This window comes from Amblyomma americanum, chromosome 1 (assembly GCF_052857255.1).
Source record: "Amblyomma americanum isolate KBUSLIRL-KWMA chromosome 1, ASM5285725v1, whole genome shotgun sequence".
NCBI classification, from domain to species: Eukaryota; Metazoa; Arthropoda; class Arachnida; order Ixodida; family Ixodidae; genus Amblyomma; species Amblyomma americanum.
Window position 1 is genome coordinate 27982123 of NC_135497.1, and position 27944 is coordinate 28010066.

Genomic DNA, 27944 nt, shown 5'->3' on the forward strand with positions numbered 1-27944 from the left:
GCGTATATTGTGATGTTTTTAAAAAAAAACATTGACGTTGAAATGATGTTTTGTACTTATGCGTTCCTTTCTACGATGTAGTTTGCTTTTTTTAATGAAACACAACCTTATAGGTGCACTGTGCGGTCAGAAAATTATATTTAGAGGATTTGTTTACATGCATTCCTATGGGCCGCACTCCCAGTTTTTACCCGCAATTGGGGATAGTGGCGCTACCGAATCCTGCTTACGTCATTGACCGGTGTTTGTTCACAAAAAGTAATTAAGTATGCTCTCTCTTGATGGAAAAATTCTGGCTTGGGATTTGGGAAAAATTTAGAGCAGCGGAGGGCGTTTGCTGCTTCCGCCGCCTCATTTAGACGCTACAAGACGCTACAATGCAAAATGCTCTTTTGTATTCTTTTTCACTTTCTTCTAGAGACTTGTTTCAGGCGTTTTAAGAAAAATTGTGGATGTTCTTTTTTTCCTTTGATATCTGAAAAGCACTATCATATTAAAAAATTCCAGATTTAGGGCAATACTTCTTGCACTTTCCTGTATTACATAACAATGAAAGTCGGTGCGCTCTTTTAGCACCTCGATGTTTATCGGTTGTGCAAATTTGAAGGAGATGTGCCTTTTATTTGTGGAGAAAAAAAATTCTTGAAAATAGCCTTGTTTGAGACTGTCTTTTTCGAAATTTTTTACGATCAGCGACAACTTCCTCAAAGTGGCAGAAATAAGCCTCGAACTCCACCCGCCATTTCTAAATGCTAGGGTGCGTGGCACACTTCAGCGTGACATTTAAACAGCTTTGAGCGGGTTCTCGAGGCCGCATTTCCGCAGGTCTGTTCCACATAGTGCAGTTGATTTTTCTGTGCCAAAATTCCAAATTAGATTTTTGGGGGGGGGGGGGGGGGGTTACCCTACCATACCCTCTTAAGAAGTCGCATCTGGGTTAAAGAAGGAAGCTTGGAGCAGCTCCAATGAGGTCAAGATTTGTTGGAACAAGGGAATTTCAGCCTTGCTGATTCACTGCGAGCTTGATGAATTTGTAAAAAATTCCAAGAAGCGTTGAGATAATCCCAACATGAAAAAAAAAGAATGGTTCAAGTGAATGTGTTTTTTGGACATTTAGTCAAGCATGCTAGGCTGAACTTGCATGCAAGACAGTGCCAGCATTAATAAAATGCCACTGTTATTTTTGAGCACCTCTCTTCTGTTTTTTTTTCTTCCTAGCTACTAATGGCTGAACTAGATCTCGTTAGTAACAAACTATTCTGGGTGACTCCTTTATTCCGTTCGTGCTGCTCTTGGGTTGCTCCAGAATGATCGTTCTCATACAAAGGTGCTCCAAAATGAAATTTTTCTGCTCCAAAAATTGCTCCAGAACTCGTAATGGCTGGACCACCACTCTGTCATGGTAAATCCCACTTGGATACATGTTCAGTGAAGTGGACCGGCTTGATGTAGCTGACTTTTAATGCTCTGGATGGCATCATTGTTAGTGATGTGCCTGATACAGCATGGACGTTGTCTTTATTGGACAGGTGACATCTATTTGGTGGGCTGCACCAATGTGGGGAAGTCAACCCTTTTCAACACACTGCTGCAATCTGACCTGTGCCAGGAGCAAGCCACTGACCTTGTCCATCGAGCCACAACAAGCGTCTGGCCTGGCACAACCCTGAACCTGCTGAAGTTTCCTGTGCTGCGACCCCGCGGTTGGGAGTTGCATCTGCGTTCACGGCGCCTGGCACGTGACAACTGGGCTCTTCACAATGAGGTGCATCACCGAAGGAAATTGTACAGCTCAACCCTACGGCCCGAGTATGCCACCCTCATCGGTAAGCCTTCTTTTGGTTGGAGCTGATGATAAGCCTGTTCTCGTGTTGCCTATTCTTAGTGGTTGTTGGTGGGCTTTTAACACAGTAGCATTGAGGCTTCCGTTCTGCAGATAAATCCGGCTGCGTCATCAGCATTGTGCGCGAAATATCTCCAGAGAAGCAACCTAGCTGGTCCATCTAGGTGACGTTACCTTGTGGAATCATCGCAACCCGCTTAGCGCACTGTGGGCGAACTGACCACCCTGGCAGGTGGCAGTTAAATTATTGATTGGTCGCGAAAGGTTGCTCAGGAAGGACAGCCTGGGTCGCAGAAGCCCCACAGGTGGCAGCCATCTCAGGGCTGTGGCGCATCGCTTCTCCACTGCACCACTGCGCTAGAAGTGGTATGAGTACTCCCAGGGTTCAAAGAAGGCCAAGGCATGAATGACCGATTCTGCATATATGGGCATTAACCCATTAACGCTGTTGTGTCATACCCTTAAGGTGGAGCTTAAGTGTTTCCTCCATTTTTACTGTGGCTGTCACTGCTGCAGTGATGGAAGTGCTGCTCCACTTGCGCTAAGCTGCTCCAGTGGCGAATTCCTCTCAAAGCAGGCCCTGTAGCCAGTGACGTCGACCGGCTGTCGTGACATCATGCTTAATCCCCTTGCACCCACTGGTGTGACGCCACGGGGGATTAACCACGGATTAACCATGGGTTAATGGAATTAACAGCGATGTCACAACAACCAGTCAACACCATTCTCTGGAGGGCTTCCTTTGAGCAGAAATGGCCACTTCATTCTTGAGTTGTATGAGTGTGTAGCAGCTGGGCTGTTTCAGAGACAGCGAAAAATACTTTTTAAAATTAGGCATCTGAGATAGACTTTGCCTCTGTGGCAATGCAATACTATTCTCGGCATACATCAGAAGGCAGCTGAATAATGTTAACTAAACGGGTCACCTAATTTTAATAGTTAACTTTTTAATTATTCCACTTAGGCACTTGGTTACAGGTAGGCATTTGTAGCCAGCCGTTGTAACAGCCCTATCACTTTATATAATTTTGATAACGTAATTACTCTTGGTGCCAGGGCTCACCAGATTCGACCACTGCACACCCTTTTCAAAAAGTGTGCTACCTTGGCGCGCATGAAACAGCGTCTATCACTATTCGTCACTCCGTGGTGCACGCCTCACGTGACCTTTTCTCATCACACACGTGGTCCCCTGGTGTACTATAGTCTAATAACTCAAAAACGAAGTGGCAGATGCCCCTAAAAGTTGCCAAAGTTGTATGCGACTATGGGGCACCAATTGTGGCTTGTTCCGATGTCACTTGAATTTTTGCTGACTGACACTAGGCCCTGCGCAGTAGCACTTAATACGGCAGATTTATGAGGTTTACTATTTTCAGAGTGCATCCCCAGTTCCACTGAAGCCAGAGTTGATTAGGGCTGTCAAGGGTTCATACAAGCGTTATCAAGCATGGTTGGTTGCGGAAGCAGGACCAATAGCCAAGAAAACATAGCTTGATAAAGACTCTTAGCAGCCCAGAGTATTCCAATCAGAGTTGAAATTAAAATACAGGTGGCAAACAAGATGCATCAATTGCTGAGGGAATGAAAGCGAACAAATTTTAAGACATTTTACGCAGTGCTTTCGGCTGATTTTCAGAAGCTCGCTGTTTTAAGAAAGCTAGCCTGGCTCGAGAAATATGAGGTTATGAGACTCTGGCAGGAATATTTAATGTGCACTTTTCATAGCGTCTTGGGTCACACTGCAAACAAAACATGCCCTTATTATTCATGGCTTGAAGAATGTTCCACTTGTTTCTCTTCCTTTTTTAGTTTTTATGTGCAATACTTTTTACTAGTGCTAAGACCTGTGATGTAAAGTAGTAAGACTGCTTCGAGGCATTTTTTTGACGACCGAGGAGGGCCTTGCCATCATCGGGGCCACGTACAAATTCCGCCCCTATCTGTAGGGACGGTTATTTAAGGTGGTCTGCAATCTCCGCACACTGTGCTGGCTTGCCAGCACAGGACCCCTCCAGCATTTAAAGAAGGCCTCCAGCCACATTGCTGGGTGGAGCCTGCACCTCTAGGAGTCGCACCAATGTGGGCTGCTTGTCTCGAGCCCCTGTCACAAGCTGTCAGAAGAGAACGATGAGGATGCCTTTTTTGGGAGCAATAAGCACCAGTGACTTCACGCAACACTACCACTCGGACCCTGACCTACAGAATCTCGCCCAGTATCTGGAAGGCAAGGCAGGTGCCTTCACCTTTGGCGGCATTCAAGTGTGGTTTGTCCTCTTTCTGTCTGCTAAATGGCATCCTCGGGAAGAACTTCGCCTCCAAAAAGACCACTTGCCTCTTCGTAGTTCCTAACAGCTTACGAGAATGAATTCTCCAGGTTTCACATGACGAACCAACAGCTGGGCACCTCGGGTTTACCCACACCCTACGCTGTATTCAAGGTAAATACTACATGCCGTGGCTGCCTGCTGTCGTTGAATGCTACGTCAAAACATGCCTTCCGTTTCAACAATGAAAGACGCCTCTGATCAGGCCAGCTGAACTGTTGAAACCCATACCACCACCAAGCAAGCCCTTTCAGCAGATTGGAATGGATCTCCTCGGCCCCTTGATAACATCAACATCGGGCAACAAGTGGATCATCGTGACGAACAACTACTTGACCAGCTATGCCGAAGCAAAATTCCTGCTGAGTTGTACTATGGGAGAAGTTGCAAAATTTTTTTTGTGCAGATCCTTTTGTGCCAGCCCCCCCCCCAAAATTTGTCATTTTGGATAGCGGAACGGCATTTATGGCCGAGCTTACTCACTTTATTTTGAACTATACTCTGTTTCATACATAGCAGGCAACTCTGCTGAAGCTAGTGCGCCTGTTCAAGCATGCTAAGCCCATGACCAGAAAGTAGTTCACCATACAACCAAAGTGAACAAAGGCATATTTTTAAATCTGAAGTGTTGTGATTGGCAACCTCCTGGACTTCGTTTTGCTTCATGCCACATTTTCGCCCTGCGACTCATTGAGGCTTCGAGAAGTAAGAATGACATGTAGTGGTATGAAACGCAGCTGGTTGGCCGAATTGCTTTGACTTCATCCGCACCTAAAAAGTAGTTAACACTGAATGGAAATTAGAGCCAGAGGGTCTGAGCACTGAACGCCCCACAGCTCTGACTGTGATTTTCAGTGCTTGCACTTAGTTTTATACCACTCTTTGTTTTCATCGAAACACTCACTGAGGCTTCGAGAGGGACGAACGATACGTAGCGGAGTTGTATCGTTTTGAAGACGCACTACTTCCACAGCCTCCGCAGTGTTGACTGCTTTGTATGAAACAGGGTATACAGTCACACAAGCCACCAGTGAACTACTTCATACCAAGATCTGCAGAGCAATGGACTTACGGAGTGTCTGAACAAAACTATCACTGATATGCTCACTATGTATGTAGATGCCGAACACAAGACCTGGGATGCCATCTTTCCCTTTGTCGTCTCTGTCGTCTTTGTGTACAATGCAGCCGTGCAGGAGACCACTCAGATGACATCGCTCAGGCTTGTCCATGGCAGGAGGCAACCACCATGCTCTACGCCATGCTCCCAAATGTCACCAGTGAAGACAACATCGACGCCACTGCTTAACTTCAGTGCACAGAAGAAGCCCGACTACTTACCCAGCTATGGATCAAGGACCAATAGTGCACCGATGCCCGACGTTACAATGTACGCCGAAGCCACACAGAGTACCGAAGCCACACAGAATACAATCCTGGTGAGCGTGTGTGGGTGTGGATGCCCATTCGCCAATGCGGACTGAGTGAAAACCATTTACACTACTTCTTCAGCGCACACAAGATTCTTCGCCAAATTGAAGCACATGACTATGAGTTCGTCCCCGATTGAGTTGAGGCTGCACAGCGGCTCTATTCATGCCCAGAAGTTGTCTACATTGTGCACTTGAAGCCTTATTATGAACTGTAATAAATGTTTTGTGTTTACATTCTCAGTATTTATTTTTGCACACCTTTCTTTTTGTTGTAAAGCATAGCACTGATGCTTCTTTGAGAGGAGTAATGCTGTCAAGCTTTGTACTTTTGTTTGCTCATGCTTTATCACTTTGATTACGACATAAGATGTGACTAGTTTTATCTTGAATGATCACAGCCACATGCAGCTGCTTCTGCATTGTCCAAGATTGTTGTAGCTACGTTTGCTGCTTTATCTCGCAGGTTCTTAGCCAGCTCTAAATTAGCAGGGTCGAGGGTGGCAGCGTTCTGTTTGACTACTACAGAGCACGCTTGTTGCTATCGCCAGTGCTGAGTCAGTCATTCAATTCTTTGTGGGCACCGGTCAGCCCAGTAAAGTTTCTTTCGGAAGCTCTTTTCGCTGTCTTCCTGACTGCTGGACTGCTATCCCCGCTACAAGACAATAGCATTACACTTTCCCAGTGAAATTAGGGCTGCCTTTTAGAACATATGGAGGACAGACTTTTTCATTAATGCAATCAAAAACTAGGCAAACCTGATGAAACATGCAATGAAATGCTCACACAATGAGGAAGCAAGAGAGGGTACGGGAGAATGTGCAAATATGAATAGTGAGTGATTAATTATAGGACACATGTAAGAAAGCATTTGCTCCAAGAGATTACCCAGGAAGATTTTAATGAAACAGCCGGCCTCATTCAAGACTGGTCTGTGCCTGATGCACAAAAATAAATAGCATCTGAGCAATGAGAGTCTGCAAAAAGAGCAGAGCTCCACACCTAGCATACAACACTTTCTTTTCTGATCTACTATAATACAGCAGTATAAAAGGGCACTATAATGACAACAAGCTATCTGAAAAACTTACCGTGTACAAACTTTTCGGTCACAGTTTTCATAGCTTGCTAACATGTAAGTAGCATTAATGTTCAAGGCAGCGTTCACTTTGCATTTGCGAGAGATAGGGCTGTGGTCGACACAGTAGGCTTAAAGCAAACAGATTAAGGTGCAGGTTTATGTGCCTGCCTCGTTACATGAAAACACTGCTTCAAACAGCGTTTACACGGAGAGCATAGCAGGTGCATCCTATCGGTGGCAGGGTTCAAGTGACACTGTCCCTCTCGGCTGGATGTTGAGAGGGCCTGAATGACCCAAGAATAGCATGCAGATGAGCCTCGCTACTCGTCAAATGGGGGAGCGTGGTCACCATGTGCACAGTAATGCTTCGGGGCTTGAAGAACCAGTTTGGCTTGCGCATGTGTTTGGGGGATGCGGAATACCTCTGTCGACAGAGGGCTGTAGATTTTTCCAAAGCATTCTACAACATTTAGAGAGATATGAAGCATATGTGCACTTAGAGACCAAAATTCCCTAGCACACGAGACCTGTGCATCATAATGTAGACACTAAAGTGCTGCCATGTGCGCGTTGACCAACGCATTGCTTCACAGTAAACACTTATTTCACTTAGTACAGTTAACACAATGCATATTCATTCAGTCGTATTGCAGGTGTAAGGGAATTTACTGAATTTGCAATGGAACATGCTGTTTTGTACAAACTACCAAGTGATCATCTGAAAATGACATCTAACACCTCCTACACAGGCATTAAAGACACCTTTCTGGCTGCTATGGGCACCCAGTGAGAATGGCATACCAAAGTGACAGTAATACCATGCCGTTGTAGTGCGATGTCAGTGGACCATTTCGCAGTTTGACACTTTTCAACAGAGCATCAGTCATTCATGTGCTACGTGCTCTTCTTTTCAAACCATGCCGTTTTTCCGAGGGCAGCAGTTTCAAAATTTACGGCTAGAACTGTGGCTGGTATGGCAAAAAATAAGCACACTAACATACCTGACGAGAATGTAACATGGCTATAAAAAGCAATCAGACACTCGAAGTTGATGCTGATAAAAGGCGAGTAACAACACGCAATGGCGTCATGAGATGACGAGACTTAAACTGACCGGCCAAGCCCAGCAGATGACGCATCATAATAGCCACTGCCTGCCCACTGCTGTAAGAGAGCACGAACATAAATATATTTTTTATAAAAGCGTTTTACTTTTCAACAAAATGTATGCAACTAAAACATATTAGTTCAAGAAGGGTGTGTTAAAGGTTATATACCACTAATATGTGATCTGTAAGGTGGGGTTGGTGGTCATTGGAAATGTGAGCGATGGCTGATTTGTTTGTCTGGGCCAAGCCCGTAGTCTGCCTTGCGAGCAATGCTTGTAGTCTTCGTCTGCCTCGATGTTGTTTTTCTTATTAGTGTTTGTCCACTCGCCTCTTTTTAGGGGATTCCCATTTGGTTCTAGACTGCATGCAAGACCTGCCTTCACGACCAATTTTGAACAATTGACCTTGAGTTGCCTGTGATAGACTTCAAGTTGAATTGGCCAGGTCCATTGCTGCAAAAAATAAAACAAATTTGAGTGTGTGGAACTGACTCACCCTCAGTTGTTTATTTTTTGCAAGTGTGTAGTGAATCAGCTTCCGATTTAATGTTTTGTTTGTTAGTTTGTTTGTTTGTTTGTTTTTTGTTTTTTGTTTGTACAACACTGCAGGCCATAAACGCCCAAGCAGGAGTGGGATACCATACAGTGGACCATCATTACACGATGCCAAATGTAGAGTTCTGTACAAGGGATTAAAAAGACACAGAGGAGGAAAAACAGAAACAGATTGTGACAAATGAGTAACAAAAGTTATCAGTCAAAAACTTGTTCAATTGCAGGAAGAACATTTTCACATGAATTATTCCATCCAGCTGTTGTCCTACGAAAGAAAGGATATTTAAAGTTCTTTTTCCGGTGAATAACGAAGATAATTTGTGAGCATGGTAATGCCTTGCAACTCTAGATGTTGAAGCCTGCTAGTATGTTGAAGGGTTAAGGCAGGACTGGCAATAATAAAGTTTAAAAAGAAGTTTTATTTGGGCTAGCTTTCTCAGGGACTCTAAGGACTTGGTGTTAATTCTCATTAAATCAGATGGGGAATCATGGCAATGGTAGCGATTGGATATGAAACAAACTGGTGATCTTTATATCTGTTCAAGCTTATGAACATCTTTTTTTTTTAGTGAAAGAATCCCCAAAATTCTCAGTCGTATTGTAACTGAGATAACTATGGCCGGGTCACTTGTCATACACGCTTGAAAGCCGCGGGTGGGTCTGAGAGGCCACATCATATCGTAACTGAGAGCTGATTAATAAGTTATAGGCCAGAAGCTTTATCTCAAAAGGGCAGTATTTGAGCCTGTGTCTGACTTGATTGAGCTTGTGGCATGCGCAGATATTGTCAATATGGATGAACCACTTCAAGTGGTTTGTAATTTGAAAGTCAATATTTGAAAGTCAATTGAAAGTCAAGCCCAAATATTTGAAAGTCAGTTTGAGATATCGGGGTCTTACCTTGATAGTATATTAATAAGGAAAAGGAGACTTTTTGTTTGTGATATGCGTGAAAACAGTTTTATCAAGGTAACGTTTCATATCCCTGAGGTGACACCAATTAGAAATATGAGGCTTTCATTAAGCACAACTTGATCATTTTTGCTATTAACAGCCGGGAAGAGCAAGCAGTCATCTGCAAATAATTGAATGCTAAATCTTTCATTAATGCAGGTGGTCACCTCATTCACATAAATTAGGAAAAGTAGAGGACCTAGGACATTGCCCTGCGGAACACCGTAGTTCACAGAAGCAGGCAATATGGCAGCAGCCAACATAGCTTCCATAAAATTTCTTCTCTGGTTTGCTTTTAAAAAATTTTAGGCTGGCTTCCACTTGCACATATTTAGTAGCAGTACATGTATGCATTTACCACTGTAATTTCATTGTGCTGACTCCACGAGGAAGTGTGACACATCCATAAGGGTGCAGCTTGTCTGCAAAATTTTGTGATGAAGGGGCAGTTTATTGGAGGTGCAACCTTTGCATCAGAAAATTAAGTAGTCTTGACCTGTGAAACCTCAGTGTTCCTTGAACCTCAGCTAGACCCGAGCATGAGATGCCACCACTTTTCCCTTCTTTTATTTTTTTCATCCCTCCCAGTCATGAGACCATGTGCTATTATTAAAGGGGCACTGAAGACAACTCCATGCAATCATTGTTCTGAGTAAAAATTGAGTCTGGCTTTTTCTGGCTATGTTGACATTTGCCCAACTAGAGAAGGTGCATTTATCGCTGAGAAAATTGGAATAAAAAAATCTTCCTGCTAGTTGATTTAAACTCGTGATGTCCTTATCGAAGAGGATAGGTTGCCACCATTTTGAAGGGACTAGTGGCTTAGTGTACATATTATTGTGTACACTATGTATTATGTATTATGAAATCAGCCGATGGTGGCAACACCTGTATTTAATTTCCTTCTCTTTTCTAGCTTATAAAAAAAAAGCTATGCTTTCTCTCAGAGTGATTAGAATTCAGTTTGTCCTCGAAGTGTTCTCCAAAAAATGTTTTGCTGTTTCCTGCACTTGGTGCTAGTTCCCGCCTGCTTTCTTTGTCGTTTCTTCCCTATACTCACCCAGCAGCTGTTAATGTGAGTCCTTCAGTATCACGAATGGCAAGCACTAATGGAAGCAGACCAGTAGGGGAAGCGGGCTGTGAAAATGCAGTGGGTTATCTGCAGTATATAGCAGTAATTAGTAGGTGCAGATTGTGATTTATGCACATGAGGCAAGAGAAGGAAAAGGTGCAGTGTAGTCATTTATGCAACATCATGAGCATCTTGGCGGGGCTAGTGAATATGTTTGGATCCCAGCATAGTATAAACGATGAAGAAAGTCTCTGGGGTCCTAAGGACTACATTTTGATTACTGTTAAGTCCACTGATACCAATTGCCTTTGAAAAATCCATGCATCTGCCAAAAATGGTTGGTTGCTTTGGCATTCAGCTGCTGTGCCCAAGGTCAAGTTTTAATGGAGGCAAAAGGCTCAGTCAGTGGCGTTAAGAACCCTAAGTGGTCGAGACTAATCCAGAGCTCTCCACTACGGCACCCCTCATAACCTCCATGTGTTGCTTTGGTACGTTAAACCCCACATACGGTGCAATATGAAAACTCCATGCATTCTTTATATTCATTGAATTTTCAACTTTGATACAAAGGTGCTTTGGAGCTTTGGTTATGCATCTCTAGAGCTTTTCAGGAAACTTTTTTGTTGTGTGATTTTTATGTGTGCTAAAAGAGGACATTGAATGATGGAGTTAGATGACTTTCACTTGGCAACTTGGCATCTAAGATGGTTGCACTCAGTGAGTGCATGTTGAATCACCTGTGTGACAAAATGAAAGTTATGATTGTATTGCTTTTGTCCAGAATAAAAAATGCTTTGTTTTGTTTTTATTGCAGGGCGAATCGGTATGACATTTAAAAAGGGAGGCCTAGAGGCAGACCTAGGAGTTCGAGACAGGCCTTTTAAACTGGATGAACCCAAACTGAAAGGGACACATTTTTGCTATGACACTCCAGGAGCTGTCTACAAGGACCAGGTATGTATGCATCGGCAAACTGGTTATGCCTTCCTTAAAACCCTGTCCATGCAGTCTTTTCCTTCTTAATCTCATACGCCCTCCTAACTTTCTGCTGCCCTTTGCTATGCCTGCCCTGTCTTGGGATGTGATGACAGGCATTTCATCTGCCAGCCATGCACACCGACTTTTGCAGATGCCAACACAAAATTAAGGATTAGAAAAAATGCTGCTAGTATGGCAGCAGAGATGGAAAATCAGCTTGCACCATCAGTGGTTTGGCAGCATAGGGCATCATTCATGCATGTACAGCCGGCCAAATCTTTAGCTGGTATGTGTGACGGCCGCGTTTTTCGTGCTCCTGCAGCCTGTGGTGGAGCGGACTTGTGGAAATATCAAATCTAAGCACAGGCTCACTAAGCCCATGCTTAATTTTGAGCTTTCTGCAATGTTGCTTCATCGCAAAGGGCAGGAGCGCAGGAAAAGTGGCCGTCGCTCACGCTAGCTAAAGATTTGGGTGCCTGTACAAACGAGCTAAGATAGCATCATCATAATGGCCTTGATGGGAAATGCTAATTCACTATGCGACAATCAAGTGTGCTGATTGCTAAAAGCCTCATGTTCTGCTGTTGACGTTCGGTTCTGAACCTGATGCTATGGTGTGTGGCCACGCCTGATGCTAAGCGTGTTACTTCTGTGAGACCTTTACTCTTTCCCTACCATGAGAAAAATAGCCCTATTTTGTTGTTCTTCATTAACTTTTTTTTTGCCGAAGAACTATGTGGTTTAAAATGTGATATAATACATGAAGCCACTTAAACACATGTTTTAATAATATAAGCTTCATTAAAGTTTCATGTGTTATTATCAAATGTTGTTAGAAAATAAACGTTTTAGATAAAATTTGATCAAGATTTGCATAGATATGCTTGTATCCAACGATAAAAAATATTTAAAGAAACCTTGGGATATAAAGAACGTCTACCCATTCAATATAAAGTACTTCTGGAGAAATCAGAATTTTAGCTCACACAGTTTTCTGCCTAGAAAACAATCATATGAGGCCTGATGTTTTGGCACGGCATATTGCCAAACAGTCGGGCGAACCCTTCGCAGCACAGGCTGTATCAAATCCTGTCCAACTGATGTGGAAACCCTGCAAATGAGCCAAACAACATCGGTTAATGTTAGTTTCCTTTTCAAAATGGCCGCTGAGTCGAGCAAAACTGTCCATAATACGAAACTAACCGAGGCCCATGCATCTTTGTCCTGAGCTGGCTTCTCCAGTCTTCTTCACAGTATCAACTGTAAATGCAGCTGAGTCGGGAGATTTGTCGCATTTCAGGGCACATGCCACACTGGCGGAGGCGGCCATTCTCAACATCTACGCTTTGCTGCTTTCACAAGTGTTCCAGGGATCACCTAGAATCTGTCAGTTGGAATCTGTTGAGATCATACAGGTCATTGTCCATGAAAGTTGCAGACTGCGTCAGTTGCTTTATTAAAGAAGTGTTTTTGTGACACCGCTAGAGCATGGGTGAACACGTTGAGGGAGGGAAGGGAGGGAAGCAAGTCTAGTCTTCATTGGCAGGGGTTTTACCGGCCTTTCACTCTGAGGAGGAAGGACCGGGGTGAGAAAGTGGTAAGGAGGTGAACTTTTGTGCATGCAGGGGCGCTGTGAAGGAAGCCAGGTTAACCTGAAAAAGAATGCAAAAAGCACATGTACAGAGCAGTAGCTGAATGGAATACAGACAGGTGGTTGAAACAAGAGGGGGGAAGGGAATGAGAAGAGTCTCAGAAGAAAGGATTGAGGACAAATGAAAGCAGCTAGTCAGCTGTTGAGCCACAACAAACAACTTTTTGGACGTACGATGCTGCAAAAGGAAAGGTTCAGGCATGATTTCCTTAGTGTTTGGCATGCACAGAAAACAGTGGGAACACTAATTGGGCCCTCTCATTCGTGATGCTTTCTTGGGAGCGCAAATACCCAGGCTAGCTTCTCAGGGCTCCTTGTAGGCATCCAGGTGGAGCTATAGTTGCACTGAACCGTTTGGGGGACTAGTTAAAACTTTCCAGCTGCTGGATTGCCGCATGCGGGTAGGATGACTACCTGGAGTGAAAGAACATGTCTTTTTTGGGCCCGGAGGTTAGCAGTGTATTTGTTGTCATGATTTTGTGAAAGACAAGCTGAGGAGCTTGTGATGTGCAGATCTTGGACCTGCTGACGTTGGAGGAGCTGCTCCTGCTGCTGCCTCGTAAAATGATCACTCCACGCACCATCTCGCTGCGGTGCAACCAAAGTCTCCTCCTCACAGGCCTGGCACGGCTTGACCTGCTCGATGTGCCGGTTAGTGAATATTTTGCAGCACTCATTACCCCTGTCACGAAGAAAACTAACGAACAGTACATGCTGTTGTGATGTCGAAGCTCGGTGTATGGTACACTGATATTACGATTTACTGGCTATGTTAACTCTTCCAAAATATTTTGGACAAAAATGTATAATTTTTATTATACCAAGCACAGTTGGTCATAAAACTAATGTGTTGAATTCCCCAGCGCCAAGTGTGGCTTACTCCGATGGCAGGCATCGAGCTTTGGTGCGATGCACAGATAGATTGTGTTGGTGCGGCAAGTACATTCACACCATGATTTGTGCTTTTTATCTTGCTTGTGCCAGCACCACCATAGAAGATTTAGTGGAACGGACGGTTGTAGCCTTGCTGTAACGGTCCTGTGGTGCGGTTGTCGTGTCAGCAGACATGCAGGTGGTGAAAATGCCAGTAGCTTTTGTTCTCGTGCGCCATTTTCCACGCGACACTGCTCTAATCCGGGGATGCCACCCTAGCTGGCGTTTGACCTGTTGCTGTTGCGTACTGTGCAGGGAAGCCAACCAAATGGCATTTGATGTTGTTTTTTGTGGCCACCCAAATTGCCACGAGCACCTTTGAAACAGCACTAAAACTTTGGGGGAAAGTCTCTCCTGCTCTCTAGTAAGGATCACTTGATTTTTATTCTCTTCACTCACTAAATTGTGCTACTCTTGAAATTCAGCTGTGTTTAAGCGTTTTGCAAGTTTTTACCTGTTTGCTGTAACAAGGTTTGGCTGTATGCTAGATAGCTTAAAATGGCATCATCTACTATGCTTGGGTGTCATAGCTTTCCTGCAAATGTGTAACACCTGGCTTGATTGTGCACGTTGCATACATCTGTTTCCAACAAATAATTTAAGGACATACAATTCTTAACGGGCCATTGACCACCCTCTGATCTAAAATGTTTTCTACCTCTTTCGTTGCATGACATAGTCTCCGGAACGCACGGCCATGAACATTTCTTGAAAATACTTATTAATAGTGGAGTTACAGGCATTGAAATCAAGCTACTTCACCATGCTCCTCCCTTTCTGTTCCCTCTCCGAGATCTTTCTCTCCCGCCTCGTCGACTAGCTCCTCTGCAAGCGCAATTCGCCCTCCTCCTCTGATTTTAGCTGCAGGCATGGAGTCTGGTGAAGTATGTCACATGTCTCAGTCATGGCCCCACTTTGAAAAGGATTCTTTTCTTGCTTTTTGCTACCCAGTATAATTCTTGTGTGTGTGTGTGTGTGGGGGGGGGGTATGTCAGGGGTTCCTTGTGGTGTTTCATTGCACTTTTGTTTTTTTTTGTCCTCCCTAGCCCCAGGTGCTTTTTACTTGCAAATATGGCTCAAGGCGCAACCTTTCGGCAGTTTGTACCGAATCATAGTTAGACTCCAGTCGCTCTGTGCACATCCAACAATGAAACAGCGGTGAGGCATTTTCTTCGTACACTGAACGATCGAGTAACCCGATCAGCTCGACCACCACAACATGTTAGCGAGCACACCCTTTCATATAGGGCTTGTTTTCATCAGTGCCATCCCTTGTTAGCTTGCATCTTTTTCATGCCTGTATGTTTGTATATGTGAGGCCTCCCCCTCCCCACAGTTTTATGACCGGAGGGGCAGGAGTCTCTTTTGTTCGAAACGCATGGTGGAGTGCAGACCTGGGAGCTGTCTGGCATTTTCTTGGAAAGCAAACCTGTGCTTATGTGCACTTTTCTGTGTGTTAGTGTGTTTCTTCTGTGTGCTTGTCTTTTTTCTGTTGCTAAGTTTGTGGCTTCTAACTGAGCCAAGAAAAGCCAAGACAGCAGCGGTGTAGACTAGGAGGAGGAGTGAGAAGCAGTATGTGTGTGTGTGGAGCGGTTGAGTATTCGAAGGAGGGGAAGGCTGTACGAGATGGCACAGCACACAGAACACACTGAAGCATACATGAACTGAGACAAGAAATTAAAAACCTTGTTTTTGTGGGTTTGTATGCATGTCCAAAAACAAAAGGCATGACTGAAAGCACGCGCGCAACAAGCAGACGGCACGATGCGTCGGCTAAGTCTACCGTTCACCCGTTGGTCAGAATGATGGAACAATGGAATGACTTTCGCAAAGGTTTGGCGGATGACGTCATCCACTAAGCTGCTGTGGCACACATTTCATGAGTAGTGCATTTCATTTTATTAATTTGATGCTGTGGTGTTACTGGTGTGCCACTTATTGTAGGCGTTGCCAGCTCACTGATGCATGGAAACTTTTTTCTTATGTTGTCAAGACATTGCTGGCTGTTGGTGTAGTTGAACTTCGGGTATAACATGCACCGCGCAGCCTTTGTCAAAAGCATACAGCCCACTGCACCTGTATGTGGAGTGGATGTGGTGCCGATCATTGGCACTCCTGTCGGGCAAGCACACTTGCTCTGAGGGTATATAGGGTGAGGGTAATAGCTTTCCCTCCTTTTGGGTGATGGAAAAAGCTCAGTTGTGCTTGCTGTTTGAAAGCAAGTGCAGCACTTGTGCTATCTCTTCATTCCCAGTACCTCTGTGCTAGGCCACTTGCTTTGATGAAAGCTGCAGCATCACTCTCATTGAGCACTTTCAGAAGAGCCGTGCACTATGCAAATGCACAAGCTCCTCCAGCCATCCTGGATAAGCCATGGTGGTATCTTCACCACGGCCTTCGTTTAATGAAACAGAAGCAGTCAAGTGTTCTCACATGTTACATCCATGTAAAGGAAAGACCAAAAGTCCAATTAGTGCTTTGCGATGATGCTTGCAGTGCACCATGCACTTGATTCCTGTCTGTGCTGCTTTTTTATGACTTATGTTTGCTCCCACTGAAAAGTTTCACAAAGCTACCTTTTGTTGTTTATTTGGCTTCACAGCAGCACAAATGCCAAGCAGCACCAGCACAGAGCAGCAGTGGTGATTGTGTCATGCACACTGTACCATTTGGTGAACATTCACTAGTTTGAGCTTGGCGCATGATGGCCTTAGCTGCCTATGTGCCATAAAACCCAACACAACACAACCCAACATTCACTAGTATTTCTTTTTTCAGCTTCACAGGCACAAGATGCCTTAGGAGGCAGATGGTGCAGCGACACCTCTTTTGAGCGAAAAGTGCCAATACTGATGCAGTAGACGCACTCTCGACTTCGGTCACTGCCTGGAGTCTACAGTGACAGAGACATGCACCTGTTCAAAGAGTAAACTTTTCTCTCAACTTTATGGTGATGTCAGTGCTGGTTAGCTCACCCTACAGCATTTTTATGTGCCAAACATTGCTACAGTGTTGAAAAGAAAGTGGTGTTGCAAACAGAAACAGTAACTGCTCACCAAATGATAGAGTGTGCCTGATGCAATTCCCTTTAAGGAGCACTGCGGTGAAGCTAAACGAATAGAAAAATGTGTTCCAGCAAAGCTGTTGATTTGGAGCAAACACAAAGCACAGAAAAGTGGCGTGAGAAGTAACCAAGTGGAAGGCGCACTGCATGCGTTGTTTCAAAGCACAAATCACACTTGCGATCTTCTTTTCACAGTTAGGAGCATGTGGGAACATCTCTTGACCTCTTTTGTTTCTTTAAACATAGGTTGCAATGAAGAGAAAGTAGTCGTAGCTTATCCACAGGCAGCCGGAACAGCAACTCAAACTCCGCACCTGCTGTTCTGTAGCCTACATGACTTAGGCTTTCCTAAAGCACACGAGAGTAAGGGAGTCTATCACCCTCATCCTGTATACCCTCAGAGGAAGTACGCTTAGACGGCAAGTGCCATCTCCTCTTGGCTTAGCATCTGCTCCGCACACAGGCGCAATGTGCCGTATATTTTTGACAAAGGTTATACTTCTAGCCAACAAATGTGTTGAACTACGAGCTTCATGTCAGTTTCTCGCTGTTTTCATGGAAGCACCTGTACAGTTGATGAATGAAAATTCGGACACCTGATTTTTCGTACATGGCCCATAGAGCCAATATATGAGAGTTCCTGAAATTTCGTACGCACCTCAACTGACTGCTCGATTTTTCTGACCTCGTTCGCACTCGCCGCCAATACCCAAGCCACTGTATAATGTGTACAGTGGAACCTCGTTAATTCAAACTGCAGGAGAGATTGAAAACTTGATCAAACAAAACGAAATTCAAGCTTAAAGGGAGCCTCTTAACTTGCAATGCTGGAATTCTGCGCGGATCGGCACATTGCGCCCGCGTGGTTTCGAATTCGTACTGTTCTTGTCTTCCACCGCACCAACTTGAACAGTAGTCATGGTTCGCGGAACTCATCTGCGCCGAGTATTTCGTCCCAAATATGCAAAGAGGTAGCAGTGAAGCGCGTGGGAGGCGTACGGCTTTACGGAGACGGTGAGCGCGGGAGGAAATGGTGGTGCACTTCAAAACGAGGTCAGCATACCCGCGGCAAAATGCACAGCAACCCTGACTTTTCTATCGTAAAATCGTAAACAGCTGGCGTTTCGATGACAGGCAAGACGCCACTCATTGTACGCAAGCCACCGCAGAGTCCATATCACCGGATGCAGTGCCGATTTTGGCTCTAGTCGCTAGGCCTGATGACGAAGGCGAATGCCGGCAGAGCACTTGCTTCGGCTGACTCTCGGTTCTTATTGTTTCGCCATTTTCGCGTTTCCGTTCCGGGCCCATTGTACTATGGGCGCAGCGCAGTTCCAGCAGCGGCATGTTCACTTTCCCGTTTAGACTTTGTCCCAACCCGTGCATTCTTCGGCGATATGCCGAGGGCAGCACAGCCAGGCCGAGCTCGTGAAAGCAGTCACTGCACGTTGTCTGTGCACATGTCGCGCGGCGAAATTTAGTCATGAGGACCTTTAGAATGTGTGCAATACAACTGACTCCTTCCTCCGGCATACTGGTAACAAGTTCGTGATTTTCTTGATGAAATTTGATTTTCTGGACTGCGTGATTTTTCGGTTGTTTTCGTGGTCCTAGAGAGTCTGAAAAATCGGTCGTCGACTGTATTGACTGCCGTAACTTACAAGATTATAGGCACCGAACTTTAAAGCTACAATATGCTTACTGAAGGTTTTCTGTGTATACAATGAAAGCATTGAAGACAAGGATTAAGCATATTTTGTTTGGATTTTAAAGTACGCACATCCGAGCTTGATTGACATTTAAAATCTATTGTTGGTGGTATCAGCATATAATGCATGAAATTGGGTTCAGAAATAGTGATGCTTGCAGGGGGTTATGATGTATAGATTGAGTAACCTAGCAATAAGATAGTGTTTTTTCTTGGTTGTCTGGCTGGGCCAAGCCAGCCTGCTCTTTCACATTCAGCGAGCAGAAATGTGTTGCAACATTGTTTCATGGCATGTGGCAGCTTGACGAGGTGCTTTTCAAAAGCATGATGTGCCATTTAAACATTACACAACGAAAAATTTGGTTGCTGCTGCCACAGGTTTTTGTTCTGGTGACATCTTTTTCAGTGATGTTCTGTTAGGGCCACCTTTTCATCACTTTCCTTGGTAATTCGCGGCACTTTTTTACCGAAACTGGACTAGGCATTTCAGGCTTGTCAGTTTCTGGCTGCTGCTGCAATCAGTAAAACCTCGCTAATTCGACCCCCATTAGTTTGGAAATCCAGATAATTTTGGCTGCTCTCATGGTTTTGGCCAACACTCGTGTAAGTCTGTGGCGTCGGCCACTCATTAATTCTGAGACTGCTGGACTCGCAACGATTAACTCTTTCCTTACTATGCCTATTCAAATCATTCAGATTGAACAGTCGCGCGAAATGGCCCATTCTCATTGTGCATGATCCGGGCCACTTCTGGACAAGTAATCTTATCCAGTATATTGCAAATGAACTGTACTTCTATATCGGACCCGGTTTTTTCGTCAGCCATACAACCAGGTACTTTAAAGCTGCCCACGAGAGCTGTCAACACGAAGCGGTCACGGCTGGCATGGCATCTAAGGTGGCATCCTCTTCTCGCACCGACCCTGCTAAGCAGCGGCGGTGTTCTCGTGATTCCACTGCTTCAACACTTAACTTTGTAGATGAAAGCGACAGTTTTGTGCTAACACATGACGTCCATTCGTCTGACCTTAGTTCGGACAGAGATGCCTGCTCTGCCCAGCCTGGACTGTTGACAGGTGCCAGTCTAACTTTCATTTTCACCAATGCCGAAGAGATTCACCTCTTTCCGAACCTCTCTGAAGGTACCGAACATGTTCTAAACGATTTCGTGCTACCAGCAATGTACTGGATCAAGTTTTCTCCAAGACAGCCTTGGGCCAACCTTGGCACTGCACTGCAGAGTAGTCCAAGGTGCTTCGCATGAGCAATTGATTTTTTCCTTTTTTTTTACTGATTGGCATAAAGAGTTCTGTAGCATTGAGCACTCATTTCTGGCATAGTAACACATAAAACGTTTTTATTCTCCTACTTCCTGACTGAATATGTTTCATATTTTTGTGAATTTTCGTGAGTCGCAAAATTTTCCAGTAAAATTTTTTTCTTTGTGAGCAATACATATCCTGTTTTTATCTTTATTTCATTAAAACAAGAACTATATTAGCTACTCTATAATATGCTGCAATAAAGCAAGATTCTTAAATTTAAGGGTGAATAAATTTTTTATGCATACTATCCTGAAATTGCATTTTCTTGCAGTAAGAAAAGAGTTAATTTGGATGGGCTGCACAGAAGGAACCTTGTCGAGATATGATCAACATGGCAGGCAGAATTATCTCTCATGATGTGGCCCTGCATGTCTCCCGCTTATCGCTGACGTGCACACGAGGGCAGTTGTAATGATAATTGGAAGGTTTCCGTTGCTTGGTCAAAAATAGACTGGCTGTATAGTTTCGTTTTATGAGCTTCGCTACCAACTCGCGGTGTTGGCGGTTTATCGGCTGCGCATCGGCCAGTCAGTTGAGCTCAGCTTTTTCCTCTCTTCAGAGCACTGAAACTTTGCTGTCGTCACGTGATGGTGCACGTGTGATGAAGCCTCTGCATGTGTGACTCCGCTGCTTGCGAGGAGGCTCCGCTGCTACCGCTTCACACAACGGAGGAGGCTGTGGAAGCCATTATACACCATTGTGAAAGAGTTCTGCTTCAACACTTCTAACACTGTGCATTACGGAACTGTGAAAAATTGTGTTGCCTCGCAGTTTTCATCTCTCAAGCGTTCGATCATTGCCCGTTTTTACTGCATTAGTAGTATAGTTCTCTTTCTGTCTTCCTCCCCTCTTTCTCTCTCCCTCTGTGCATGCTTGCGCACTCACCCACCTCCTCCCATGCAGCACTGGAACGAAAAAGTGATGGCAAAGTCAAATTTGAAGCTGCAGTGAGAGGCAGTCATTGTAAAAGTGAAATGTAATACTGCCAATGCAAATTTGTCGCGTCACGTCGTATGATTGCCTGTCAATTTCTTTTTTCAGCAAATAAATTTATGATGATGATGCAGATGTCTTTTGGCAGCTTTCTGGGGTCATTAGATTTTTCAATGTTCAGATAATTCCGACGTTTTTTCAAGGCCCTGGGAGTCTGAATTGCTGAGGGTTTACTGGATGTAGTAGGTTTTTATTGATCTGATACAGGCCTTTATCAGTGACAATTTCTTGACAGGTGGACCAGTTTGCACTTCCATTGCTTAATATTAAGTACACTGGACATGTGTGCAGAGGTCTCAGTCCGTGCTCGTGACGGTGTTTGCATCGGAGCTCCTGCCAATCCATGTTCTGGACACACCTGACGTGGATCGTTTTCGGGCCGCTCACCTCGGCACAGAGATGTTGGGTGTGCCTTGTGGCACAGCTGAACGGCTGGCACAGCTGCCCCCCCTTGAGAGCCGTGACTTCACTCTTGAGGGTCAAGGCTTGGAGCGGAGCTGCGCTGACCTCGTCTTCTCCTCTGTTGGTAAGTGCAGCCTGTCTGTGTTCCAGCGTGCTCAACAATGTGAGGAATTGGGTTAAGGGCTGTTATTGATGTTATGCAGCCCAGTCCACATAGCGGCTTTTAAAAGAGACATTGACTTTTCAGTAAGGCATGGACAGTTTTCAATTGCTGGTAGTCAGAAGAGGGTTAACTTGCTCATGAAGAAATTATGATAGGGCTCTCGAGAAAACCTTAGAGATAACATGTTCCTGCCCATGTGGCAAGCTTGTTTATGCATACATTAGGGTAGCTAGAAAAAAATTAAAGTGCCCTCCCCACATCTGTACAAAAACTATGGGGAAAAAATGTTATTAAATATAGTGTCCAAGCTCATGCCAGCTGCCCCGGTGGCTCAGTGGTTATGGTACTCGGCTGCTGACCCAAAAGACACGAGTTCGATCCTGGCCGCAGCGGTCTCATTTCGGCTCGTTAAAGAACCCCAAGTGGTCGAAATTTCCAGAGCCATCCTCTATGGCGTCTCTCATAGCCCGAATCGCTTTGGGACGTTAAACCGCATAAAGCCAGAACCGTCTAAGCTTATGCCGCCAGGTATAACAGGCTTCCCTGCATCTTCAGTTTTTATGCGGATGCTGAATAGTCGACGACCAAAAACTCGCACCGTTGATTTTCAGACATGATTGTTCAGTCTGTTTTGCGGCACTGCAACATGGCCCATAGGGGCCAATGTATAAGAGCGCTTGACATTTCGGACGCTTCACAGCTGACTGCTTGATTTTGAAGCAAAAAGCTTCATTACACTAGATAAAGCAGCATTCATGGGCTGGAGAATGACCTTGAACGACCTTCAGCCCAACCATGATAGCCGTGTATCACCATACGTGGTACAGTTATAGTGTCGAACGTATGACCTTGGGTTGACCTTTGGGATTGGGTGACCTTTGGGTGTCCCTTTGATCCTCAGAACATCCGATGGGGTGATGTGAAGCCACGTGATGACATCCGATCGGGGTGTCGCAAGAACATGTAGTACCACGTCATAGCCACATGGTCATATGGGTATATATAGAACGGCTGTCGTGAGCATGTAGCGGAGCTGCCATGGACGAGCCTTAGGCGCTTAGCAAGCGTCCTTGCTTTTTGCTGAATTCCAGGGTTAGCCAAGTTAAACCACTGCCGATTTTTTCGGTCCTCGTTTGCACTTGCCGCCAATACCCAAGCCACAATATAATGTGTACAGTGGAACCTTGTTTATTCAGACTGCAAGGGACATCGAAAACTTCATTAAACAAAATGAAATTCAAGCATTGCGCCCGCATGGTTTTGAATTCCAGCCATTCTTGGATGTCGTCCGCCGAACAAAGATGAATAGTAATGAAAGTTCCCGGTACTCTTCTACACCAAGTCTTTCGTCCCGAATACCGGAAGAGTAGCAGCAACGCACATGGGAGGCGTACAGCTTAACAGAAGCGATGAGCGCAGAATAAAGTGTTGTCGAGGGTTTGACGGCATACCGTCTGGTCAGGAATCATGTTGATGCAGATTGCTGGTCACTGGCCAAAGTCAAAAGATGAAAAAGACGTTTCGGGAGCACTACGGCTCCCTTGTTCACTATGAAGCAATCGGCGCACGGATTCGTCCTTTTGTAGCACCCAGTAGCGTTTTTAATGATTTAGCATAGATAGGATGTAGAGTTCCGTCGTTCCTGTTTAATGTGTTTGACGATGTCTGTATGATAAGGGACTCAAGATTCTGCCGTGCTGATGTGTTCTTTTCTGTTGTCAATATCTTTACTTGATCCCAGTTAATCTCATGGCCGGATTCTTGCACATGCTCGGCGATGGCGTTAGATGCTGCTTTCCGGTTTCGGACGTCGTTCTGGTGCTCTCTCAGGCGTCTCCTGAAGTCCTTTGTTTCACCGATATATATTGATGAGCAATCGGCGCAGTCTATCTCATATACAACACCTGGAAATCTTTCACGAGGGAGCTTGTCCTTCACATTCACCAGTTCTGTTCGCACCTTGCCAGCGGGGACGTGCGCGATGTTGACGCCATGCTTGCGGAAAATACGTGCAAGCACTTCGCTAATTCCCGCCACGTATGGGACAGCAGCTCGTTTTTCTTTTGTTTTTTCTGTGCTCTCGCGTTCTTCGGAGGTAGGCTGATTCGCTGTCATTCTTCTTCGCTGTCATTCTTCGAAGAAACGGCTACCCTCTTTCCTTCATCAGGAACACCGAAAGAAGAATGACAGCGAATCAGCCTACCTCCGAAGAACGCGAGAGCACAGAAAAAACAAAAGAAAAACGAGCTGCTGTCCCATACGTGGCGGGAATTAGCGAAGCGCTTGCACGTATTTTCCGCAAGCATGGCGTCAACATCGCGCACGTCCCCGCTGGCAAGGTGCGAACAGAACTGGTGAATGTGAAGGACAAGCTCCCTCGTGAAAGATTTCCAGGTGTTGTATATGAGATAGACTGCGCCGATTGCTCATCAATATATATCGGTGAAACAAAGGACTTCAGGAGACGCCTGAGAGAGCACCAGAACGACGTCCGAAACCGGAAAGCAGCATCTAACGCCATCGCCGAGCATGTGCAAGAATCCGGCCACGAGATTAACTGGGATCAAGTAAAGATATTGACAACAGAAAAGAACACATCAGCACGGCAGAATCTTGAGTCCCTTATCATACAGACATCGTCAAACACATTAAACAGGAACGACGGAACTCTACATCCTATCTATGCTAAATCATTAAAAACGCTACTGGGTGCTACAAAAGGACGAATCCGTGCGCCGATTGCTTCATAGTGAACAAGGGAGCCGTAGTGCTCCCGAAACGTCTTTTTCATCTTTTGACTTTGGCCAGTGACCAGCAATCTGCATCAGAATAAAGTGTTGCATTTCAAAGTGAGATGAGCATAGCCACAGCAAAGCACACCAAACCCTGACATTTATATTGTAAACCCGTCAAATGGCGTTTTGATGACAGACAAGACACCGTACATTATACGAAAACCACCGCTAAGTGAATACCGCCAGTTACAGTGCCAGTTTTGGCTTTAATTGCTATGCCGAATTACGAGGACCAGTGCCAACGAAGCACTTGCTTCGGCCGTTTGTGTGTTCTTATCGTTTCGCCATCTTGTTCTAGGCTCTTCATATTGCAGACGTAGCTCAGTTCCTGCAGCGGCGGGTTCGCTTTCGCGTCTAGACTTTGCCCCAACCCGTGCGTTCACTGGCGACATGCTGGAGGTGGTACAGCCATCGTACGGCAAACTTGTAAAAGTGATTGCCATCCTTCGCCTGTGTACACGCCGCACAGAGAGATTTAGTGATGAGGAGTTTCAGAACATGCACAAAACTACTGACCACTTCTTCCGGCGTATTGGCAATATGTTCAAGGAATTTTTTCGGTGAAATTTGATTTTTCGGATGTTTTCACGGTCCCTAGAGAGTCCGAAAAATCGGTCATCGACTTTAAATATCACATAAACAAATAAGAGAGTGATTACTCATTGGCATCCACCCAAGCGCAGCCATACGTCTACAAGGGAAAGCTATACATCTTTCTCAGAAACTTCGTAGTTAAAGAAAAATTCAACCTGGTCCGGGGTTCGAACCCGGGACCACCGCTTCACCCGAGCAGTCGCTCTACCAACTGAGCTAACCAGGACGGCAAGCAAACCTCGGACTAGGACGAATTTTTCTTTAACTACTCTCAGATGGCGCATACAGAACATCCCCCATAAACAGTCTCTATGTCGAAATCAGTGACCCCTCCCTTGTAGACAGAACTATGCTCACGTGCACATATGCCCTGAAAGTACCATATTTACTGGCGTAATGAACCCACTCGCATAATGAACCCGCCCCCCACTTTTGTTGGCCAGAATTTACTTTTTTTTCCAGCCGAGCGAGTTCCTCAGTTTTCGCTGCCGTCCCCAGCGCAGACCTTGGCAGCCCCGCCCCCTACATCACCACTTGTTGCGCGCAGCGCGGACCTTGGCAGTGCGCCAAGCTGCTGCCTGTCACTGATAACATCGTTTGTTTTTTTATATTTTGAGGAGCGCTCCTGGGAGAGGGGGTCGTTTGGCGAACTTGGCAGAGCGCCAAGACGTGCGCTCTAAGCTAAAGCTTAAACATTCGGTTAGACAATCGTCACTGTCCTGTTTTTACCTGGCTGTAAAAAACGCGCTCCTGACCTTCCTGGCCGGTGTTCAGCACCTTCCTGTTATCTCGCCACTATTGGCCAGCGCCCCTGGCTAGCACAAAATTGCTGGATCGCGTCAAACTGAAGGATGCTAAACACTAGCAGGCATGAATGTGTCTGACTTTGTGGGTTTGTTGATGATGGAAGGACCGACAGAGATATATGAAATCTCGACCCTTCCAAAAAAATCTGTTGGAAACGCATATCGAACCCTCCCCCAAACTGATGTCAACTTTTCTGGAAAAAAAGTGGGTTCATTACGCAAGTAAATACGGTACGTTCACTGCCGAAACACCTCTGTTATCCCACGGTTACCAAGTGCACCTCCAGAATGCTGTTCAACAACAAACCCCAGTCAATCAGAGTTCTGCTTCTCCACTTTGAGGATATTTGCCAAAAGTTGGAAATACTAGATACCATTCATGATGTCACCTCAAGGCATGATCCACTGTGCCCATGGTACAGCCTTCCCACTGTATGTGACTTCACGTTAACACACTTCCGAAAGAAACAAAGACCACCTGAACACATATTGCAGGAATACCGGGCACTACTAGAAAAAAATTAGAGGGGACACTCTAGCTCTGCCTTGAGGGTATGACACGATAGCGTAATAGGTTATGGATTCCCTGCCTGGACCAGCTTGCTACTATTTTTTATTTATGAATCCTTCCAGCATTTTTCGCTCACTGCCGACGCCTTCGACGCCGCGTGAACCTGATGCTGCTGATGCTATGTGCGGTGAAACAGATGCACGGAGCGGCAAACCATGTGGAAGCACTTCCAGGCGCCTTGCCGAAACGCGCGGGACTCAAGTTGCAGTCGTAGTTCGTCGGCACATCGTTCTCGACAAACCCAATGCCACGAATGCCAGCATAGCTTCCGCGCTGAACGAACGGGCAGCAAGCCGCAAGCTTCGTGGTGAACGCGCCTTGGATGTGTGCTGCGTTGTTCGCCGCTCACCGCATGATTCCTGCATCCCCGCACGGCCCCACTGCGCCTGAACGAGACGAGCGGGAGGCGCTGCTGTTGCACGCTATCTGTTGGGGCAGTGGTGTACATTGCGAGGAGGACGGAGTGGTTTTAGTGGGCGCCGCCTGATGGTGCTACGTGTGCGCCCAGTGAAGAGGAAAAGTAGCGGAAACGTACTTTGCTACTCACTTAACTGCGACTTCTGTAATTTCCATGCTTATAATTACTACTATACACCACAGTACATGTCTCTAAAGCACCCTTCTAAGACAACACCATATTCGCTAGACGCGCCTTTGTTCATTCCAAACCATCGAGCTGGCTGGTGGAGTGGTTAGTGTGCTCGTCTCGCACTCCGGAGGGTCTGATTCGATTCCCCAACTCGACTAATTTCCTACTCTTTTTTGTTTATTAATGCTTCTGGGATCTTTCACTCACAGCCAACGCCGCCGACACCAGCTTTTCTCTGACACGAGGCCCTTAACGCTATCGCATTGAAATATGTGAACTACACAGAATTTCAAAATCAGCAGAATATGTCAGAAGCACAGTTGTACAAGGAAACTGTCTAAATATAGTAAGGCTACCAAGCTGTGCATCCATTTTTTCTGCCAAAGGTTATGCTGTCTCTGTAGCTGTTAGCAAAATAATAAATGACAGTATTGAAAACAGCATAATCTACACGGATTCACTTAGTCTGCTCATAGCACTACATTCCAGAAATGCAATCCAACTCTTAAAGGGGCTGTAATAAAGTTGTGGCATGCTTGGGATATTAAAGTACGCCGTTTCACGAATAGTTTCCAGCAAGAATTTTTTTATTGCGCTTTGTAGAAGGTCAGTTATCTGTAGTCAGAATTTGAATTTCAGCGTCTTTGCACCTTTTCCTCTTCTCTTATCACTTTTTGCATGCTGAAAGGTAGGCGCTCCCCCCCCCCCCCCACCCCCCCCCCCCCTCCCCCATGGGAGCAGAGCTTCCCGACCTGCCAGAGCTAAGTGGCTTATTGGCCGTGGCCATGGTAGCTGCCTGGCATCTGAAAGAATCTAACCAATAGCCGTCGCTCAACATGTACAGTCAAACCCACTTATAACAATACCACTTCTAACAATATATCGGATATAGCAATGGACAGCCGCGGCACCGTCACCTTTGCAATGTGTTCTATGGTAAAATAAACTGCTTATAACAATGCTGTCGTACTAGATTGTCGGTTGTAACAATTAAAGGTAGTC

The 27944-nt window shown here is 45.4% G+C and overlaps 1 protein-coding gene and 1 non-coding gene across 2 annotated transcripts in view; one reads left to right on the forward strand and one right to left on the reverse strand.

Annotated features, from left to right (window-relative positions):
• The window catches only part of LOC144112066 (nitric oxide-associated protein 1), a 36207-nt gene that overhangs the window by 4125 nt on the left and 4138 nt on the right, over window positions 1–27944 (forward strand). The window contains exons 2-5 of the mRNA XM_077645146.1: window positions 1530–1826; window positions 11185–11324; window positions 13513–13650; window positions 21314–21548. Coding sequence (XP_077501272.1) covers window positions 1530–1826; window positions 11185–11324; window positions 13513–13650; window positions 21314–21548 — 810 coding nt within the window. The remainder of the gene's footprint in view (window positions 1–1529; window positions 1827–11184; window positions 11325–13512; window positions 13651–21313; window positions 21549–27944) is intronic.
• TRNAT-GGU (transfer RNA threonine (anticodon GGU)) lies at window positions 25126–25202 on the reverse strand. The gene has a single exon. It is a non-coding gene; the product is annotated as a tRNA-Thr (tRNA).